Source organism: Hemitrygon akajei, chromosome 6 (genome assembly GCF_048418815.1).
Source record: "Hemitrygon akajei chromosome 6, sHemAka1.3, whole genome shotgun sequence".
Classification (NCBI taxonomy): domain Eukaryota; kingdom Metazoa; phylum Chordata; class Chondrichthyes; order Myliobatiformes; family Dasyatidae; genus Hemitrygon; species Hemitrygon akajei.
Window position 1 is genome coordinate 46,197,434 of NC_133129.1, and position 23,741 is coordinate 46,221,174.

Here is a 23,741-nt window from a genome sequence, read left to right on the forward strand (position 1 = left end):
AATACTAACTAATCTGTTTAAGATCATTTACCAGGGAGTTATTTTATAATTAGTTATTTTCATTATAGTTAATAACAAATAAATGTTTTCCATTAGACGTGATGCATGAAACAGAAGAACCATTTAGAAAATTTGTCACCAACGTCTTTGGACTTCTTCAGAATAGGCCAAAATATTTTTAGTGACTTACCTGATCTACAACCATACAATTGGCATAAATTTCTGCTCTGCCATTTAACATGGAAGAATGCCTTGCTGAAAGGGTAGATGACTGTGGTCTTGACTTTTTTAAGAATTCTTGTGAAGTATGGTTGAACTCTACAAACATAAAAGGAATCACAAGTATTTACCATCTAGAAAAGAGTGATTAAATCAAATGAAACTTTTAATCCGTCTTCTAAAGAAAGCATTGCAGATCTGAGAATCTGGAATGACCATTTTGAAAAACACTCAAAACCAATAGCCTACTAACAAGACTCAAAATATGGCACCCTATTTTCATTAACATTTAAACAGTCCATTACAAAAGTAGATTTGTCATCTAATATTTAATCCATTTTTGGCTTTTTTAAGGATTCCTGTGAGGAATGCTTGCACAGTGAGAATACAAACAAAATTATGTAAATTGTATAAAGTGACTCAGAATTAAGATGACCTGAATTGGGATTTGTTTTTATACATACAACCTGAGTGTATTCAGCCTTCACCCAATGGATTCTGCTTGAAAAATAATATTGTGCTTTCGGAAAGAAGCTGTTGCAATTTTGAACTTGCATGAGTTCTGTTTGCTACATAAAGTGGCATCTTTATATTGTAGTTGTATCAACTCTGATGGGTTAAACACCCTAGCAAAAGTTCCTTTAACCTTAGTATGCAGGATATCGAGTACCTTCATGTCAGAATTAGATGAGAAATGATTATGCAATTCTATAACTTATTCTGATTTGTGGTGACCCATGATCTGCTCACACAGTAACATGTTTTTGTAAAAACTCTTCAAGTAGAAATTTTTATCTAAAAATGTCTTTGATGTCAATAGCACCTATAGGTGGACCATCATCCACAATTCCAGCAATCTTTGCAATAAAATTCAACTTGAATAGTCAGACAATTCTACAATGGAAAGAGCAATCTTTCGGGAAAAATAAATTGCAATATTTGACCAGATTGATTACCAGAGTTTCCGCAGAATGGCAGTAGATTTACATGGAGGCCAGGAGGCACGGCACAGCAACATTCCCCATATCTTGCCACCACACCCACAAGACACCGGTGAATGATTATCATGAAATTTGAATATTTGCTAAGGAAATCACATCACAAAATATGTAGTGTAATGAGTGTTCATTGCTGTTACTGAAATAGTATTCTACTTCTGAAGTTGCCCTCAGTATTATTAGAATCAATAAGGTTTAGTTAGCAAACCTTAATTATTAATCATGCTGAAAGGATACTGAAATAAATTTTAATGAGAATTAGTACAAAAGTTGTACACAAGTATTGTACTCTGTGTTGCATATTAGGCTTAACTAATATTTGATGCAATTATACCCTATACAATCCCTTAAGAGTTTTTATTTTCTTGTCCTATAATTTCCAAGATCAAAAGGCATTCATCTTCTACATGGCAATACATACGAAATGCTGGAGGAACTCAGCAGATCAGGCAGCATCTGTGGAAAAGAGTGAACAGTCGATGTTTTGGGTTGAGTCCCATCAAGGCTGAGAGGGAAGGGGGGGGAGATGCCTGAATTAAAAAGGTGGGGGGCGGGGAAATGGCCAGTTGGAAGGTGATAGGTGAAGCCAGGGTGGGTGGGAAAGGACAGGGGCTGAAGAAGTAAGAATCTGATAGGAGAGGAGAGTGGACAATATGAGAAAGGGAAGAGGGGACCCAGGGGAAAGTAATAGACAGGCGAGAAGTAGTAAAAGGTCAGTGTGGAATAGAGGAAGATGGGGGGAATTTTGTTCCCCGGAAGAAATTGGTATTTATTCCATCAGGTTGGCGGGTATCCAGACAGAATACAAGGTGTTGTTCCTCCACCCTGAGGGTGGCTCAACTTGGCACAAGAGGACGACACGGATCGACACATCAGAATGGGAATTGGAATTAAAATGTTTGGCCACCAGGAAGTCCCACTTGTGGCGGTTGGTGCAAAGGTGCTCGACGAAGCGGTCCCCCAATATACGACGGGCTCACCAATGTAGAGGAGGCCACATTGGGAGCACTGGATGCAATAGACAGCCCCAGCAGATTCACCTGGAAACACTGTTTGGGGCCCTGAGTGGAGGTGAGGGTGGAAGTGTTTGGGCAGTTGTAGCACTTCCAGGGATAAATACCCAGAGGGAGACTAGTGGGGAGTGACAAATGGACAAGGGAATTGCAGAGGGAGTGATCCCTGAAGAAAGTGGAGGGAGGGAGGTAAAGATATATTTAGTGGTAGAGTCCCTTTGAAAAAAGGCAGAAGTTGCAGAGGGTAATGAAATGGATACGGAGACTGATGGGGTGGTAGGTAAGGACAAGAGGGACTCTATCACTGTGGTGATGGCAGGAAGATGTGGTGAGCGCAGATGTACAGGAAATGGAGGAGATGTGGGTGTGTGCAACATCAATAGCAGAGGGAGGGAAACCCTGTTCTTTAGAAAGGACAGCTTTCATTTTCTACAAGGCTGATCTTTACTTTCAGATAGTGAAGAAACACCAATCTATTTTAGAGATGACTCAATGCAGTGTCACTTGTGAACTACAGTGAATATTCTGTATCATTGACAGGGCTGACAATGGTACATAGTCCTGCTGAAGGGTCTTGGCCCAAAACATCAACTGTACTCTTTCCATAGATGCTGCCTGGCTTGCTGAGTTCCTCCAGCATTTTGTGTGTGTTGAATCCCACAGAGTGCTTGATAATAAATGGGATTTTGGAGCTGGATTATAGAGCCCAGGGAAATGTCTACTCATCTCTGACCTGTGCTTTGTACATGGTGGAAAGTCTTTCCAAATAAAATAGAGATCATACTGCATAATTTGGAAGCATTGATAATAGGAGCTTACTGAAAGCCTCTTGTCACTGCTAGAGGATTGGTAATGAATGCCAAGGGGAGATGTTTAAAATCAGTCTTGTTTGAGATGGATGATGCAGGAACTTGTGTAGCAAGATGACAACTCAACATTTATCTTCAGAACTCCAATTGTTCACAAAATCCTGTTTCATGCAAGCAGAGACCGGGTCTTCATTCAGGGCCCAATTCTGTGGAGTGGGATCCTCATGTAGCCTTTGACAGTCCAGCAAAGTAGCGTTCTATTCAGTCCTCATCACCCCACCCCCCTTCCTCAATGCCGCACACCACTGGCAGTGGTGGCTACAGCAGGCAACAGCAAACCAAGAAGCTCTCTCTGGAGATGCCGCCAACTTACCCAGTCAACAAATCTCAGCCAGATCACGTCTGGCAACATCAACATGACCAAGGGGGTCGTTGCTCTAAGCTGCTCATGAAGAAGGGAATACCCCCCCTTCCATGAACATAAGTATGTGCTAAAAATTGCCAGATGTGGCACTTATCATTCACTGTCACAGACCAGCGTGGTTTTAAATCTGGGGAAAATCCGTGATTACAGCAGCTTCACACAGTTGAGCTCAATAACCACTCCATCAAATAAATCCATGACAAACTGACAAATAATTAAAGCTCTCTTTGACTAGCACAGATGCAAATCTGTTTAGCCCTTATTTCCTGTCACTGGCCTACTCTTTGTGTTCTGTCAACCGAGTGCAGATGGACAGGCGCCAAAGGAATTTTGTTTATGGATTGATGATACCACTGCTTATCGTGCACACTTTGACTACAGCTTGCATTAACACAATGTTACAAGTGTTAGTGATGTACTTTAATGTTGACACACTGAACCACAATCAAAATTATCCACAGATAAGAATACATGGCCCAGAAAAATCCAGCAAATATCTATCCTATTATGTTACAAACTTCTTCTCCTATCGAATAAGCAACGTCTATGTTGCAACTGCTTTTTTTAAATGGTATTGACCATAAATTAGAAATAAAGAATGTTTCTTGCTGGTAATGTCTATTTATAATTTCTCTCGTTATTTGAGATCATATTCTTCCCTTCTGGGAGATATTCATGCTCGATTCCCAGTAAGCTGAAAATAGAGATGGCTGAAACGTTGCCATTCCCTCCCTTTTTAAACAACCAATTTATATATACAACAGACATCCATGGGGCTGTCCACAGAGACATCAAACAAGCTTTACACATTAACACATAATGAGATACAAGAACAGATCACAATCAGGAGATGTTTCAGGAGAGGAGATCAGAGATCAGGATCTTATAACTGATGATACAGCGTTAATTCCAGGGATGATCAAGAGGTCAGAATTCCATGATTACAGGGACAGGAGTGTTTAGAAATATTAGAGATCAAAGCAATGGTCTTCAAAATAAGGACAACATTTCTAAAACTGGTGGTGTTTTACCAGAAGCCAATATAGGATTTGTAAAGCACAGGGATAAACAGGACATGGTGGAAACTAAGGCATGGATTTTCTAAGTTTCTTTTCTATAAAAAGATTTCACAGGGTTCCTCCTTTGCTAATTCTATGCATCTGATCAACCTATAGTTCACAAATTAGCTACATTGCCAAGCTCATTCTATCAATTTTCAGTTGTGGCATAAATCTAAGATTCCTTAATCATAAGGGGATGGGAAATTCCATTGGCATGCACTCTCTATATACACACTACATGGAATTCGCACACCATCTCATGCGAAGTGTACTATAACTTTTTAAGTTCATAAGTTCAATTTAATAATCTTCAAAATGGTACATTCTGAACTTTACATAGATTGGGAATTAAATGGGCAGATCCTATAACATAAAGAAAGGAGATCAAGTTCTTTTTCCCTGATTTTTTAAGGGACAATACAAAGCATGGGATAAGCTTGGTATTAAGTCTTTGGTTCCATGCCATCATGAGTGCAATGAGTAACATCAGAAGATGTAAATTTGGCAATATTGGGCTTTTCTAAAACAAAACAGGAAAAGCTGTAAATACTCAATCATGTCAGCAGCCCTATGAAAAGAAAGGTTTCAAATTAATAACTTTCTTCAGAACATGGAAAAGTTAGAAATTAAAACCTATTTTAGGTTCCAGACAACAGGGAGGGGGGGACGAGAATGCCCATGATCAGGTGATGGTGCTACCTTGAGAAGGTTTGTTAAAACTGGAAATATAAATTAGCATGGAGTACATTCACTGAGAACTTATTACTAACTTTTTGAAGATGTCAAACACGGCTCAAATTGTTACATTACAAAAAGAAAGTGAAGGCCTTGAAAAGGGAGCAAGAGAGGTTCACCAGGATGCTGTTTGGATTAGAGAGTACAGGTTGAGATTTAAGAAAATCTACTTTTACATGTACCAAATGGATGAACTTATAATTTTCCACATTATAGAACAATACAAGAAGGAACTAGGCCCTTCAGTCCATTCACAAAATACTAGAGGAATTCAGGGGTTTGGACAGTATCTCTGGAGGGAAATAAACAGTCGATTTACACAGACATGCTTACACAGACCATCTATTCTGATCTTACTTTATCTCCCATTTCCACATCAATGCACATCCCCATTTACTTCACACTTTAGCCCCTAACAGGAAATTTCCTGCCACTTGCCTACACAAGGGCAATATATAACAATTAACCTAGCGACCAATGTGCTTGGAATGTGGGAGGAAACCAGAGCATCTTGGGGAAATCCAAAACATTACGGGGAGAACGTTCAAACTAAACAGGGCGAGCATCAAAGCCAGGTCTCCAGAGCTGTGAAATACAAACTGATTTGCTACTGGACCACCCTCTGCAGGGCAGATATATTCCATCTGTCCATCTGCCCTGAACTCACCCATTCACTTGGTTTGTTGTTTTTTTTTTGCTGACAACTTATACTCCTGCTTAGCTTTGTGTGATCAGTAAATTTGACATCCTCAGGGCATTAGACAGATGCAAGTCCCCCTTTGTAAACCCGCGCAGGCTCTGCTCATTCCCGTTATACTTTCCGAGATACTCTGTTGTTCGATCCATTGTGGATCCCAGCTACTACTAGTTCGGCTGCCAAACCAACAGGTCAGATTAACTCTTAAGGAAGTCAGGTCTGTATCTGAAATAATGGTTCAAATCTGCTGCCCTCAAAGCCACAGGCACTAATATACTGTAGAACCTTTAGAAAGAAGATGACTACACAGCCACTTACTTTATGTCAAAACTTTTCAAAACTCTGTGATAGTTTCAGAGATTCTTAAGAGTTAAATGCTAAAGAATAATACTAATGACTTGATGTAAATGTTTATTTAATGTTAAATTAAACTTGAATTAAATAGTTAATACATCCTAAAAATAAAAATTAGCCTATTCTAAGACTTGGTTAATTCAAGAGAGGGTATGTTTCTCAACAGCATTCATAGTCATAGAAAAGTACAGCATATAACTGGGCCCTTTAGCCCATCTAGTCTGTGTCAAGTCATTTTATCTGCCTACTCCCACTGACTTGCTCCGGGACCATAACCCTCTATACCCCTAAGATCCATGTACCTATCCAAACTTCTCTTAAACCTTGAAATTGAGCTCACATGCACCACTTGCGCCGGTGGCTCATTCCACACTCTCGTGACCCTCCGAGTAAAGAAGCTTAACAGAAAGTTAATTTATTGCTGTTATGCACGCAGCAAACTTTTCCATGACTGATAATGTATGGTGGATTAAAGAAGCATAACATTACAGCTAACTGTTAATATAAATCAACTTGTATTTTCTTTTTTCTTACTTTTACTAAATTGTTAATTAGCTTTCCAGTTTTAAAATAGAGTATGGACTTCACACCACGGCCAAAACATTGGCTAAATAACTTCTGAAGGAATGATGTAACAAACTCAATAAAGTCATTCATTGTAAACAGCAAACCTGCACGTTGTAATTACACATGTATAACAAAAAGTTTTCAGTATTTCGAGTAAGAAGATCTAATACTTAATTGTATAAATGACTATGCAGCTAAAGTGCTATTTGATAACATCAGGCACATAATCAACAAAACAATCGCACTATTGTAGAGTGGAATGGTAGAATAAGGTGCAGCGGTATAAATTAGAAGGGACAATGTAGGTTTGCAGGAAAGGAGCAGTCAGAAGGCATGTGTGCAGAAGTCTATAAAGATGGAGTTAAGATGGGTAGTAAAAGTAACCATCTAGGAAAATCTTGGTCCAATATTTAAGTCCTGTTTAGCTTCAGTCTGAACTGGGACTGGTTTTGGAGCAAACCTTATCAATGAGAATGAAGAACAGGATATCTTCATAGGATAGTTATTGAATTTCTGAGGACAGCAAATCTGAGAAGGATTCTTCATAAGTCTTTTTAATTGACATTAGTTGAAAGTAAGCGTTTAGTGAGGTTGGTGCTCCTATTTACATTATTCTTGAAAGATGGGTCTCTAACCAACACACAGAAAATGCTGGAGGAATTCAACAAGCCAGGCAGCATCTGTGGAGGGGTATAAACAGTCCACCTTTCAGGCCGAGGCCCTTCTTCAGGACAAGGAAGGAAGGGGCGGGAGCCAGAATAAGAAGGTGATAGGAACGGGAAGGAGTACACATTGGCAGATTATATGTGAGACCAGGTAAGGGGGAAAGTGGAATGAAGTAAGGGGCTGGGAGGGGATAGGTGGAAGAGATAAAGTGCTGACGAAAATTGAATCTGATTAGAGAGGACTGTGGGTCATTGAGGAAAGGGAAGGAACAGAAGAACCAGAGGGTGGTGATAGGCAGGTTGGAAGGGAAGTGGTAAGAAGGTAAACAGATTAGGGAAAAGAAAAAGGATGAGGGATGGGGAGATACTACTAGAAGTTGAAGAAAATGGTGTTGTTGCCATCAGGTTGGGCGTTACCCAAACCGAATATGATGTGTTTTTTGTCTCCAACCTGAGTTTGGCCTCATTGTAGCAGTAGAGGAGGTCATGGACAGACATGTGAGAATGGGAATGGGAAGTCAAATTGAAATAGTCGACCCCCCAGGTGATCCTGCCCTTTGTGGTGGACAGAGCAAAGCCACTCGACAGAGCAATCCCCAATCTGAGTCGATTCTCACCGATGTGGAGAAGCACATCGGGGAGACCCTCTGTTGGGATAAACCCCTGTTTTGTCAATAAGAGAAGTGCAGGCTGTGTAGCAGCAGCTCTGGTACAAGCATAGGCACCTGCTAGAGGCTATCTCCGTCCGGATGAGGAACTACAAGACTGCTCATGCTATGACAAGTTCTGATAGCTGCCACACTGATCACCCTCTAATGTCACCTGTCAATTGGTTCCAGACGTTCATAGCAATAGTAAAGTTTACAAAGAAAAAGTCAGGTTTCATAAAAAAAGACACCTTGCAAATCTAGCTGGTCAATGTTACTTGACACACACACATCAGCTGCAGTATATCACAATTCATGACATGTAGAAATTTTATTGCTTAAATTTTTTCAAGCATCTTGGTCAAAGGTACCTAATCCTATGATTGCTAATACAATACCCACAATTTAATGCAAATACAATGGCTTTAGAACACAAAACAGTGCAGCAAAACAACAGGCCCATAGGCTCACAAAATTTGTATGGAACATGATGTGAATCCAAAATAATCCCAAGTGTCTGCAGAAGGTCCACATCCTCCTATTCCCTGCTTTATTGTGCCTAAATGCCCCATAAACTTCACAATTGTATCTACTTCAACCACTTCCCCTAGCAATACATTCTAGGCACCCACTACTCCTTCTAAAGAAAAATTGCTTTGTAAGTCTCATAGAAACATAGAAAATAGGTGCAGGAGTAGGCCATTTGGCCCTTCAAGCCTGCACCGCCATTCAGTATGATCATGGCTGATCATCCAACTCAGAACCCTGTACCTGCTTTCTCTCCATACCCCCTGATCCCTTTAGCCACAAGGGCCATATCTAACTCCCTCCTAAATATAGCCAATGAACTGGCCTCAACTGTTTCCTGTGGCAGAGAATTCCACAGATTTACCACTCTCTGTGTGAAGAAGTTTTTCCTCATCTCGGTCCTAAAAGGCTTCCCCTTCATCCTTAAACTGTGACCCCTCGTTCTGGACTTCCCCAACATCGGGAACAATCTTCCTGCATCTAGCCTGTCCAATCCCTTTAGAATTTTATACGTTTCAATAAGATCCCCCCTCAATCTTCTAAATTCCAGCGAGTATAAGCCTAGTCGATCCAGTCTTTCTTCATATGAAAGTCCTGCCATCCCAGGAATCAATCTGGTGAACCTTCTTTGTACTCCCTCTATGGCAAGAATATCTTTCCTCAGATTAGGGGTCCAAAACTGCACACAATACTCCAGGTATGGTCTCATCAAGGCCTTGTACAACTGCAGTAGAACCTCCCTGCTCCTGTACTCGAATCCTCTTGCTATGAATGCCAACATACCATTTGCCTTTTTCACCACCTGCTGTACCTGCATGCCCACTTTCAATGACTGGTGTACCCAGGTCTCGCTGTACCTCCCCTTTTCCTAATCGGCCACCATTCAGATAATAATCTGTTTTCCTGTTCTTGCCACCAAAGTGGATAACCTCACATTTATCCACATTAAATTGCATCTGCCATGAATTTGCCCACTCACCTAACCTATCCAAGTCACCCTGCATCCTCTTAGCATCCTCCTCACAGCTAACACTGCCTCCCAGCTTCGTGTCATCCACAAACTTGGAGATGCTGCATTTAATTCCCTCGTCTAAATCATTAATATATATTGTAAACAACTGGGGTCCCAGCACTGAGCCTTGCGGTACCCCACTAGTCACTGCCTGCCATTCTGAAAAGGTTCCGTTTATTCCCACTCTTTGCTTCCTGTCTGCCAACCAATTCTCTATCCACATTAATACCATACCCCCAATAAAGTTTGCACACTAATCTCCTGTGTGGGACCTTGTCAAAAACCTTTTGAAAATCCAAATATACCACATCCACTGGTTCTTCCCTATCCACTCTACTAGTTACATCCTCAAAAAATTCTATAAGATTCGTCAGACATGATTTTCCTTTCACAAATCCATGCTGACTTTGTCTGATGATTTCACCGCTTTCCAAATGTGCTGTTATCACATCTTTGATAACTGACTCAGCATTTTCCCCACCACCGATGTCAGGCTAACCGGTCTATAATTCCCCGGTTTTTCTCTCCCTCCTTTTTAAAAAAATGGGGTTACATTAGCCACCCTCCAAGCCTCAGGAACTAATCCAGAATCTAAAGAGTTTTGAAAAATTGTCACTAATGCATCCACTATTTCTTCGGCTACTTCCTTAAGCACTCTGGGATGCAGACCATCTGGCCCTGGGGATTTATCTGCCTTTAATCCCTTCAATTTACCTAACACCACTTCCCTACTAACATGTATTTCCCTCAGTTCCTCCATCTCACTAGACCCTCGGTCCCCTACTATTTCCGAAAGATTATTTATGTCCTCTTTAGTGAAGACAGAACCAAAGTAGTTATTCAATTGGTCTGCCATGTCCTTGTTCCCCATGATCAATTCACCTGTTTCTGACTGTAAGGGACCTACATTTGTCTTAACTAATCTTTGTAAAAGCTTTTATAGATATGTGAAAATAAAGTCAGTTTTTATGTTCCCTGCCAGCTTTCTCTCATAATCTTTTTTCCCTTTCCTAATTAAGCCCTTTGTCCTCCTCGGCTGGACTCTGAATTTCTCCCAGTCCTCAGGTGTGCCGCTTTTTCTGGCTAATTTATATGTTTCTTCTTTGGACTTGATACTGTCCCTAATTTCCCTTGTCAGCCATGGGTGCACTACCTTCCCTGGTTTATTCTTTTGCCAGACTGGGATGAACAATTGTTGTAGTTCATCCATGCGATCTTTATATGCTTGCCATTGCATATCCACCGTCAACCCTTTAAGTATCATTTGCCAGTCTATCTTAGCTAATTCACGTCTCATACCTTCAAAGTTACCCTTCTTTAAGCTCAGAACCTTTGTTTCTGAATTAACTATGTCACTCTCCATCTTAATGAAGAATTCCACCATATTATGGTCACTCTTACCCAAGAGGCCTCGCACGACAAGATTGCTAACTAACCCTTCCTCATTGCTCAATACCCAGTCTAGAATGGCCAGCTCTCTAGTTGGTTCCTCGACATGTTGGTTCAGAAAACCATCCCGCATACGCTCCAAGAAATCCTCTTCCTCAGCACCCTTACCAATTTGGTTGACCCAATCTACATGTAGAATGAAGTCACCCATTATAACTGCTGTTCCTTTATTGCACGCATTTCTAATTTCCTGTTTAATGCCATCCCCAACCTCACTACTACTGTTAGGTGGCCTGTACACAACTCCACCAGCGTTTTCTGCCCCTTAGTGTTATGCAGCTCTACCCATATCGATTCCACATCCTCCAGGCTAATGTCCTTCCTTTCTATTGCATTAATCTCCTCTCTAACCAGCAACGCTACCCCACCTCCTTTTCTTTCCTGTCTATCCCTCCTGAATATTGAATATCCCTGGATGTTGAGCTCCCATCCTTGGTCACCCTGGAGCCATGCCTCTGTGATCCCAACTATATCATATTCATTAATAACTATACACATTCAATTCATCAACCTTGTTACAAATGCTCCTTGCATTGACACACAAAGCCTTCAGGCTTGTTTTTACAACACTCTTAGCCCTTATACAATTATGTTGAAAAGTGGTCCTTTTTGATTTTTGCCCTGGATTTGCCTGCCTGCCACTTTTACTTTTCACCTTACTACTTTTTGCTTCTACCCTCATTTTACGCCCCTCTGTCTCTCTGCACTTGTTCCCATCCTCCTACCACATTAGTTTAAAGCCTCCTGAACAGCAGTAGCAAACGCTCCCCCTAGGGCATTGGTACCAGTCCAGCCTAGGTGCAGACCGTCCTGTTTATACCGGTCCCACCTCCCCCAGAACTGGTTCCGATGCCCCAGAAATTTGAATCCCTCCCCCTTGCACCATATTTCAAGTCACATATTCATCTGAAATGTCCTCCTATTTCTACTCTGACTAGCACGTGGCACTGGTAGTAATCCAGAGATTATTACCTTTGTGGTCCTACTTTTTAGTTTATCTCCTCAACTAATCTCCTAGATTCACCTTGTAGGACCTCATCCCGTTTTTTACCTATATTGTTGGTACCTATGTGCACCACGACCACTGGCTGTTCACCCTCCCATTCCAGAATGTCCTGTAGCTGCTCAGAGACATCCTTGACCTTTGCACCAGGGAGGCAACATACCATCCTGGAGTCTCGTTTGCAGCCACAAACTATCTATTCCCCTTACAATCGAATCCCCTATCACTATAGCTCTCCCACTCCTTTTCCTTCCCTCCTGTGCCAGAGAGCCACCCATGGTGCCATAAATTCTGCTGCTGCTGCCTTCCCCTGATGAGACATCTCCCCCAACAGTATCCAAAGCAGTATATCTGTTTAGGAGGGAGGTGACCTCAGGGGACTCCTGCACTACCTGCCTACTGCTACTCTGTCTAGTGGCCACCCCTTCCCTTTCTGCCTGTGTAGCCTTTACTTGCGGTGTGGCCAACTCACTGAACGTGCTATTCACGACTTTCTCAGCATCGCGGATGCTCCAGTATGAATCCAGTCGCAGCTCCAGACGCTCAATGTGGTCTGCCAGAAGCTGCAGTTGGACACACTTCCTGCACACATAGTCGTCAGGGACACTGGAAGTATCCCTGATTTCCCACATGCTGCAGGATGAACAAACCACGGGGCCGATCTCAGCTGTCATGACCTACCCAACACTTGCCTCAACTTTTGAAATGTTCTCCTTTTAAAGGAACTTACCCGGCCTTACCTCACTTGGAGTGAAGCTCGTCCTCAGCCTCTGCTTGCTGAAGCCTCTGGAGACAAAGCCTTCCTACTCTGTCTCCCTCTACTCTGTCGCCCGCTCCGTCAAACTGCTCTCTTTTAAATACTCCCATTTAAACTTTCCCCAATACTAATGCCCTCTGGTATTTAAATTTCATCCCTGGAAAATAACTCTGACTATCTATACCACCAATGCCTCTCATAACTTGATATACTTCTTTCAGCTCTCCGCCCAGCTTCCAGTGCTCCAGAGAAAACTATCAAGATTTGTCCAAACTCAGCTTATAGCTAATACTGTCCAATCCAGGCAATATCCTGGTGAAGCCTGTCTCCACCCTCCCAAAGTCCCCATGAATGTCCTGTAATGTAGCAGTGAGATTTCTGAAAAGTGTGAAGCAAAGCTTTAACACTTGCAACATGACTTTCTGACTTTTATATGACGATCATCGAAGACCAGAGTGCCATAAGCCTATACTACCACTCTATCCGCTTGTATTGCAAAGACCCCTCTGTTCATCAAGCACCTAAGGGTCCTGCCATTTATCATATACTTTCCCCTTGCATTTGTACCAAAATGTATCACCTCACACTTGTCCAACTCCATCTACCATTTCTCTGCCCATATTTCCAACTGATTTATATCCTATTGAATCCTTTGACAACCATCTCACTATCCTCAACTCCACCGGTTTTTGTGTCATCTGCAAATTTACTAATCGTCCCACTAAATTGAATAAATTAATGCTAACTATTAATCAGCCCATCAATTGATACAAATTGTTCGTTTTTTGAGTTGATCAATACATAGCTGGCATTTACAGCTATAGTTTATCAGAGCTATAAAAATCTGATCTTCTAAAGTACGTAATGACAGAACACAATACAGGACCGACCATTAATATGTGCGCATTTGTCTGAAAACAATAATGAGAGGTTACAGTTTGATAAAATATTGCACTTGTAAACAAATTCAATGAAAATAAGGAATGGAAGGCAGCTGTCTGTGGTATAACGTACTTAAGTCCTCAGTCTCGCTCATTGAAGACAGGTAAGGGGTGATGTTAATATTTTTCTCATAATTACTGACACAGTGAACTGTATGTGGTGCTGTCCTCTTATCTGTAAGGGACAGACACATTTACATTGTGTCAGCTTCACTAGTATAATCCATCCTTTCAATTTGTAATATTCTACGTATTGCAAACACTACACTTATGAACTTTTCCTCTAACTGCACAGTTAATTGGAGTCCTGATACAATGAAAATTACCAAACATAAAAGGTCTTTCTCCGTCTCAGGGTTAAATGGATCACAGCAATCTATTTGCTTGCTACCAATGGACGCAGGTTTGCATCCTGCACCTTGCCTCCTATGCACTGACTCAACAAGCACACACTCCAAAATGACAAGAGTTTACATAAAACTGAAAGATAATGTCTCATGAACACCTTGCTTGCAGTTTGCAACTACAAGTACGTCTAACTAAACAGAATCATACCTAGTCCCAGATCAGATATAGCTGTTCCTAGATTTAACATAATTTAAACAATTAGTCAATCAAAAATCTCCATTTGAAGTTAAGATTAGAACACTGGCAGGTAATATACAGAAAGATGCAAGTCTAACTGACATGAGGCATTTTGCAGTATGAAACCCTGTGGGGTCACATTCTAATCAAGTCATCCTAGGCCACAGTGAATGCAATCATGCAGGCAGAATACAAAAGACTCAGGACTATGAAACAAATATGCATATAAAATAGTGCATTATTCCTTTCCACTCCTCTGTGTTAACAATCTTTCAGTTCAGGTTTCAGCAATGATAAATAGCCCACCCACCCCTCTTTAATAGGTGCAATTAAAAAGGCTTTGTGCAACATTAACAACGTATTGACAATTTGCAGTAGAATATAAAATTGGTCGCTGTGGCTTTTCTGGAAGATGATGTGAAGATTTTGAAGATGAAAGGACACTGATGTTTTATACTAACAGTTTATGCTCTGGTTTCCTTTCCGCCAGAAATTTCAGCAAAAGCACAGAACACAAAGTTTTTTTTCCCCCCTTTTGGAGATAAGTAATTTACACAGAGATGCTGCTGAAACAGTGTGCAGCTTATGCAGTGGAATGCCATGTCACAGGTTCTGGTGAAAATAATTCATATCCATGAATATAGGAGGCAATTAAAACCCAACAATGTCACTCTATTTTCATTCCGCATTGAGGGTAGTCCTACTGATCCAGACAGCTGTCCCTGTCACCAAGTGAAAAACCCTCAGATATACAAATCAGACAGAAAAGTGGTGGTAATTCCACTGCCACTGAGTAGAGGGTGTTAGTATCAACCGGTACGGACCAAGCCAGCTGAAGATTCAATACCTCTGTGTAATCAAATTTCATGCGTTTCTACATTGCCATCGAAGTAAGAAAGTGACAGACTAACACAGATCATAAGTACTTTTATTATACATTGAAAATGTAACACTGCAAGGTGTTTCCTGAAGCATTTTTCAACAATATTAGATGAATGCAGCTTAAACACATTCCTCCAGGCTCGACAAGAAGCTCAGAGACCTCGGTCTTCACACTGCCCTATGCCTGGATCCTAGACTTCCTGTCAGATCGCCAGCAGGTGGTAAGACTGAGCTCCCTCACCTCTGCCCCTCAACACTGGTGCCCCTCAGGGCTGCGTACTAAGCCCCCTCTTTTACTCTCTGTATACCCATGAATGTGTCTCCACCCACAGCTCCAATCAGCTAATTAAATTTGCTGACAACGCTACACTGATTGGCCTAATCTCAAATAATAATGAGGCAGCCGACAGAGAGGAAGTCACTACCCTGACACAGTGGTGTCAAGAAAACAACCTCTCCCTCAATGTCGCAAAAACAAAGGAGCTGGTTGTGGACTACAGGAGGAATGGAGACAGGCTAACCCCTATAGACATCAATGGATCTGGGGTTGAGAGGGTGAACAGCTTCATTTAGATGAAGGGATTAAAAATAACATTAGCAAAGTTGCAGATGACACAAAGCTGGAGGGCAGTGTGAAATATGAGGAGGATGTTAGGAGAATGCAGGGTGACTGGGACAGGTTGAGTGAGTGGGCAGATGCATGGCAGATGCAGTTTAATGTGGATAAATGTGAGGTTATCCAATTTGGTGGCAAGAACAAGAAGGCAGATTACTATCTGAATGGTGTCAAGTTAGGAAAAGGGGAAGTACAATGAGATCTAGGTGTCCTTGTTCATCAGTCACTGAAAGTAAGCATGCAGGTACAGCAGGCAGTGAAGAAAGCTAATGGCATGTTGGCCTTCATAACAAGGGGAGTTGAGTATAGGAGCAAAGAGGTACTTCTGCAGTTGTACAGGACCCTGGTGAGACCACACCTGGAGTATTGTGTTCAGTTCTGGTCTCCAAATCTGAGGAAGGACATTCTTGCTATTGAGGGAGTGCAGTGTAGATTCACAAGGTTGATTCCCGGGATGGCGGGACTGTCATATGTTGAAAGATTGGAGCCACTGGGCTTGTATACACTGGAATTTAGAAGGATGAAAGGGGATCTGATTGAAACATATAAGATTTATTAAGGGATTGGATATGCAAGAGGCAGGAAACATGTTCCCAATGTTGGGGGAGTCCAGAACCAGAGGCCACAGTTTAAGAATAAGGGGTAGGCCATTTAGAACGGAGTTCAGGAAAAACTTTTTCACCCAGAGAGTTGTGGATCTGTGGAATGCTCTGCCTCAGAAGGCAGTGGAGGCCAATTCTCTGGATACTTTCAAGAAAGAATTAGATTGAGCTCTTAAAGATAGCGAAGTTAAGGGATATGGGGAGAAGGCAGGAACGGGTTACTGATTGTGGATGATCAGCCATGACCAAATTGAATAGCAGTGCTGGCTCAAAGGGCCGAATGGCCTATTCCTGCACCTATTGTCTATTTATGATCTTCAGCAAAAACATCAGCAAGGATCTCACATGGTCTGTACATATTGGCTATGTGGTGAAAAAGGCAGAACAGTGCCTCTTTCACCTCAGACGGTTAACGAAGTTTAGTATGGCCCTCCAAATCCTAAGAACTTTCTATAGGGGCACAACTGAGAGCATTCTGACTGGCTTCATCACCCCTGGTATGGGAACTGTATTTCCCTCAATCACAGGACTCTGCAGAGGGTGGTGCCGACAGCCCAGCCCATCTGTAGATGTGAACTTCCCACTATTCAGGACATTTACAAAGACAGGTGTGTTAAAAGGGCCCGAAGGATCATTGGGGACCTGAGTCACTCCAACCACAAACTGTTCCAGCTGCTACCATCCGGGAAATGGTACCGCAGCATAAAAGCCAGGACCAACAGGCTCTGGGCCAGCTTCTTCCACCAGGCCATCAGACTGCTCAATTCACGCTGAGGCAACTGATAACCAGGTTATATTGATTATATTGTACATAATATCTATTATAAATTACTATAATTGCACATTGCACATTTGAACAGAGACATCATAATGTAAAGATTTTACTCCTCATGTATATGAAAGATGTAAGTAATAAGGTCAATTCAATTCAATTCTTTACATTATGGCATTACTGATCCTTTGAAGTGAATTCTTCCAGGTTGGTTAATGAAATGATACAATAAACTATTGATTTGTAAAGCTGAAAAGACATAACACTTACTTAAAGTGTTTTACGTTGTTTTACCTACAGCTAAGATACACCGCAGGAAACCTTTCCACTCTTTCACCTTCCAAAGCAATTAACACTACCCGACACATGTACAGAAGTTGCAAGTGATTCTTCACTGAAGCTTAATATCTCCAGCCCCTGTTACATATTCTTAAATATCTTTTAAGCTATGGATGACCAGGTTACATAAGCAATGTTTCTATAACAGCTTGATTACATGCAAGACACAATATTAATCCATGTCATCTCCAAAGCTTCCTTCCTGAAGCTCTCCAGCTTCTCACACAAAACTCTAATAACAACAGTACCCCAACTGTCCTTACACAACTTGTGTTAAACGGCCTTTCCTGTTCTCCCGGTTCTGTTGGCAATTATTGACTCTGTTCATATGTTCTCATTTATTTAATTTGATTATTGACATTTGCACATGTGACCATTCTGCTGCTTGCTGATTATTCATAGCTGTTCATATTATCGTCTTGTTAGCTATTGGTTGCTGTTGTGTTACGGTACTGTTCTGTGCTTTATGTCTGCACTGAATCAAAATCAATTCTGGTATGTTTCACATACTGGCAGTAAAGTGATTCTGATTCTGAAGTAAGCTAGTGTATCATAAACACAAAGAGATTCTGCAAATGCTAGAAATCTTGACGAACACACACAAAAAGCTGGAGGAGGAATTCAGCAAGTCAGGCAGCACCAATCAAGGGAAATGAACAGTCAATATTTCTGGCAGAGACATTTTATCAAAACTGGAAAGGAAGGGGGCAGAAGCCAGAGTAAGAAGGAGAAGGTGGGGGAGGGAAGGAGTAAAAGCTGGCAGGTGACAGGTGAAATCAGGAGACAGGGAGGTTGGTGGAGGGTTGGGGGGGGCTGAAGTAAAAAGTTGGGAGGTGATAAGTGGAAAAGACAAAGGCTGAAGAGAAAGAAATCTGATAGGAGAGGACCATGGAAGAACGTGAAGGAGGAGGGCACCAGAGGGAGCCAATGGGCAGAGAAGGAGTGAGAAGGGAGCCAGAATGGGGCATGGAAGAAGAGAGAAAGGGGAGCGGGAGAAATCACCAAAAGTTAAGAAAAATTAATGATCATGCCATCAGGTTTCAGGCCACCCAGATAGAATCAGAGGAGAGGCCCTCCAATCGGAATGCGGCCTCTTTGTAGCAGTAGAGGCAGCCACAGACTTGCATGTTGGAATGAGAATGGGAAGTCAAACTGAAATGGGGGGCCTCCAGGAAAACCTGCCTTTTATGGTGGACAGAGCAAATGTGCTTGACGAAGAGGTCCCCCATTCTACATCGAGTCCCACTGATATAGAGGAGGCCACACCGCAAGCACTGGATAGAGTAGGATAACCAAAGACAGTCTTACAGGTGAAGAATCACCTCACCTCGAAGGACTGTTTGGGGTTCTGAAAGGTGGTGTGGGAGGGTGTGAATGGGCAGGTGCATTACTTGTCACACTTGTGGGAAAAAGAGCTGGGGGAGATCAGTGGGAAGAGATGAGTGTAGAGTGTTTGAGTAAACTAGTAATTCCTAGGTTCACACAGATCAAACAACAACTGCAGGCAAAGTTGTGTTCCAGATATGTAGACCATCTGTGCAGCATTTTCCATTTTTGTTTCACTCTTTCACTATTTGCACAATTTTGACTTTTATTAATGTCCCAGCAAATCTGGATGTCAGGTTTGTGGCAGTTAGTCCACTCTACCTAAAAACCAAAACTTGGACAACTGCCTAAATGCATGAATAAGCAAAAAAATGCCAATGCGTACTTGAAGATCATTGCTCATTTGGAAGTATTTGTGCCCCCACTCAGAAGACGATAGATTCAAATCACACTCCAGAACGCTGTGCACAGTAGTTCAGGGTGAATACAGTACTGAGAGATGCTACATTGACAGAGGAGTCACCATTCTATGCTAAACCAATGTTCTCTGCTCTTTCAAGTACACATAAGACATACTATTTTGACAAAGAGCAGGAGATTAATAGTGGTTTCCTCATCAATATTTAGAACTAAGTAAACAAAACTAAATGGATTTTCTGGTCTGCATCACAAGGGCTTGTGTGAGAGTTTGCTATCTACAAATTGTTTCCTTGCATTCATCAACCCTACACTTAAAAAATACTTTACTGGGTGGAAAGCACTTCTGGAAATCTTAAGATCATGAAAAGCACTAAATAAATACGTCTTTCTTTAAACACTGGAGTATGCAACTGGAATTGACACAGTTAAAGAAAGCAATGTTAATCATTAAAATCTCTCTTAATTAATCATAATCACAATACTTCTCAAAACTTACTGAAAATTGTTCCGAAAGATAAGATCCTTATTTCTGTAACCATCTTATTGATCAACAACTCACGAGACACAAGTGCAAAACAGATTAATGTAATTTACAGCTCTTGACAGAAAGCCTATTTCCTCCTGGCTTCCTCTTTCACTGTCTCAAGGAGAAATAAAAATAGATCTTAAAGATGAATTTTATTTAAAGAAAAAGGTAATTGGATTTAATTTCTACCTTGTTTAGATGCCCTGCGTCGAATCCTCATCTTAGGAAAAGATGGCCAAGAATAATTGAAAGGGGAATCTGAGTCTGAATCCATTTAATGGCTTAAATTAAAAAGACACGAGAATGAACAGACATACTTAAACAGGATTTTGTTGTGCACGCAAGTGACTCGAAGCTGTGAAGTGAGTCTAGCTGTGAAGCGAAATAAAAGAATGAAGGAGGCTGGTATCAAATTGCCCAATAACCCAGGGGAGGGTGTAGTAGTAAAATTGTGGTCTCTTCAGGCAACCAGGCATGTAGATGGGTTATAAATAACAAGGCAAAACTCAATGCAAAACTATGAAATGTGAGAGGAACTGCACCCACTATCCATGGGTATTTGGAAGGTCGGCATAAGCCCATAAATCATTAACTCACCTTTTCATTTCTATGCAAATACATCTCCGGTGGAGACACCCCATGCAAGGAAATCAGAAGCTAAACAAAGGTAGAAATAATTCCCTTTCCTGCCACACAAAAAATCTTCAAGTAAGTTTTCCTTTCCCAGAGACAAGAAAATTAAACAAAAGCAATCTTAAGTATTCATTTACAAGAAAACACGCAAATCACATATTCATGTAACTGTTTCTGCGACCTGTTGATAGGAAGTTCAAGGCACAGGTTAAACAAATGATCTCAGATTCTCGTTAAGGACAGGCAATCCTTTGCTGGAGCCCTTTGCCAAACTACTCAGTGCAGAGATACTTACAAACATCGGCCAACATGCAGAGCTGGGAACCGAGAAAAACAAGCAACATCTCTACACGGAACCTGACTACTCAGTAAACTAGCAATCTGACGATCAGTACATTTGTGTACACACCGTCAAATAGCATGTGATTCAAACTTTTCACAGCAAGATTTGAAACAAAATATCAATGGCATGCTCATTAAAGACTGTTAGCTTTACAATATCTATTCCATTATTACAAAAAATGAGTGAGAGCTGCAAGATTTTACAAGCCTGGCACCTTCTTAGCACAATCTAACCTCACTGCTGTGCACAATAGAGCTAGTGACCAATTCACAACAAATCCTCCATTCTTGCAGTCTCCTGAACAACTTGCAAGCAATTAGTATTCAAGCCTGCACTTGTTACCCTCCCCCAACATATTTTTCCCTGGCTTTTTGGATCTAATCATGGGCACACATTAGTAATCACAGCATAATTTGTTGGACATTTGTTGAACATGCCATTTTATTTTTACTTTAGAAAGGGAAAGAAACACGTGCCTGCATGCTGTGAGTGCATTTGCAAGAAGCAGAGTAAGGACAAGAGGAGATTGGTTTAAATGTCAGCTTTTCAAAACTTTGACATTTGAGCTTGTTAACATTCCGCACTTCAGTTCAATTATTTTTCAACCCACTGCAGCGTTCTGTAACAAGCTGAAATTATTCATTAGTTAGCAGATTTTCTATTATACACACACAGCAACCCAACATAGCTCATTTAACTTGCAAACGTAGGTACACTATTAGACTATCATGAAGATTACATAAGTGCAGAAGTATTTAAACATTACACAGAGAGTTGAAGACAAAAGACCCTTTATGTCACCTATAATATGACAAAGGGCCAAATCAAGTTGGCTCTGGCCAGCAGCTTTCAAGGGAACATGCAACGTTCAACCATTTGCAGGTAAGTATATGCCAGGCTTGCATGGCCCAGCAGAGGAGCAGATAAGTTAGCACATGAACTCCAGCATCAGACCCTGTTTGTGCCAGGATTCCTGGGTGTTACACCTGGAAATCTGCCTCTTCAATCTTTCAATTCCAATTTCAATCGGAAATGGCACCATCTCAGATCACAAAACCCTGCATCGGATAGTGAGGTCAGCTGAGAAGATCATCAGGGTCTCTCTTCCCACCATTATGGACATTTACACCACACGCTGCATCCACAAAGCAAACAGCATTATGAAGGACCCCACGCACCCCTCATACAAACTCTTCTCCCTCCTGCCGTCTGGGAAAAGGCACTGAAGCATTTGGGCTCTGACGACCAGACTATGTAACAGTTTCTTCCCCCAAGCTATTAGACTCCTCAATACCCAGAGCCTGGACTGACACCTTACTGCCCTATTGTCTTGCTTATTATTCATTGTAATGCCTGCACTGTTTTGTGCACTTTATGCAGTCCTGGGTAGGTCTGTAGTCTAGTGTAGTTTTTTCTGTGCTGTTTTTTACGTAGCTCAGTCTAGTTCTTGTACTGTGTCTTGTAACACCATGGTCCTGAAAAAAGTTGTCTCATTTTTACTGTACCAGCAGTTATGGTCGAAATGACAATAAAAAGTGACTTGACTTGACTAAGCCAGTGAGACCTGCCATGTGATTGGAGCCCCTATTTATTTCAGTGGGGTTTGCCAATCTTGAGATTAGGAAGGAAAAGACAAGTTAATTTCATTGTTCTTTCTTACTTACCAGTCATAAATTATCATAAAATTTAAAATAATCAGATTTTGCTTTGTGGTAATTCATAAATTTCACTTAAAGTCACTACAAATATTTCATAACTTTGATAGAAGGCCATGCTGCGCCCCATTCTTGCTTGTGTCAAGTGTTTCAACAGCAAGTCATCAAGTCTTAAACAGCATGGATAGAAAAGTGCATAAGTAACCAGAAACAGAATGTAGTGAAGTTATTCTTGATGCTGGAGGAAAGTGTACAGTGGATTTCCTCAAGGATTGGCATTTTTTAAATCCATAATTATGCCTTGGACTAGAAGTGAACAAGGAACAGCTTACAAAAATGCAGAATGGGAGAAAGTTGAATGCTGAACTACATTTTTTTGTAACAGGCAACAGATCAGAGAGATCAGGGAATAAATATGCATTGTTCACTAAAAGTGGCAAGGAAGATTCAGAAAGTAGTTACTAAAGCAAATGTAATCCCTGGTCATGTACAAAGAGTAGAGAAATCATGCTGAACCTCTTTGAACACTGGTTCTTGACTGATAGGATAGAGTCCAATTCTCCACACCACATTAGAAAATGTGAAAGCTCTAGTGAAGGTGCAGAAGAGATTTTTAAGGCTGAGAAGCTGTGGTGGTTGTCCTTGGAACAAAGGAAGTTGCAAAGGGATCTGACGGAGGTAGTTAAAATCATGAAGATCACAGACAGTGTATATGGGAAAAGGGTCAAGATCCAGGGACAAAGAAGGGACATGGCTGATGAAAAGATCCAAAATAAGATGAGGCAAAACATTTACACAATGAATGGTTGGGTTTGCCAGGAATGCCGGTGGACATAGATTCAATGAGTATCAAAAAGGAAGCCGAGAAGTTAACCTAACAAGCTCTAATGTCCTGGAGAGCAGAGGGGGAAGTAAATCCAGCAATACATACGGGCGCCATGGTAGTTAGAATGATACTATTACAGATTGGGGCGATCCAGAGTTCGAAGTTCAATTCCAATGCTGTAGTATCAGGAGTCTTTGTATGTCCTCCCCAAGGAATACGTGGGTTTTCACCTGGTGCTCCAGATACCTCCCACAGTCCAAAGACCTACCAGTTGGTAGGTTAATTGGTCACTGTAAATTGTCCCGTGATTAATCAGGGTTGTGGGGTTACTGGGATG

The 23,741-nt window shown here is 41.3% G+C and overlaps 1 protein-coding gene across 4 annotated transcripts in view; it reads right to left on the reverse strand.

The window, feature by feature from the left end:
• arhgef28a (Rho guanine nucleotide exchange factor (GEF) 28a) overlaps window positions 1-23,741 on the reverse strand; it is a 385,900-nt gene that overhangs the window by 177,118 nt on the left and 185,041 nt on the right. For 3 of the 4 annotated variants that reach the window (XM_073048304.1, XM_073048303.1, XM_073048302.1), the window contains exon 10: window positions 191-318. In XM_073048304.1, coding sequence (XP_072904405.1) covers window positions 191-318 — 128 coding nt within the window. Of the gene's footprint in view, window positions 1-190; window positions 319-20,136; window positions 20,299-23,741 lie in introns of those variants that run through there. The other variant, XM_073048305.1, reaches the window with a different exon arrangement.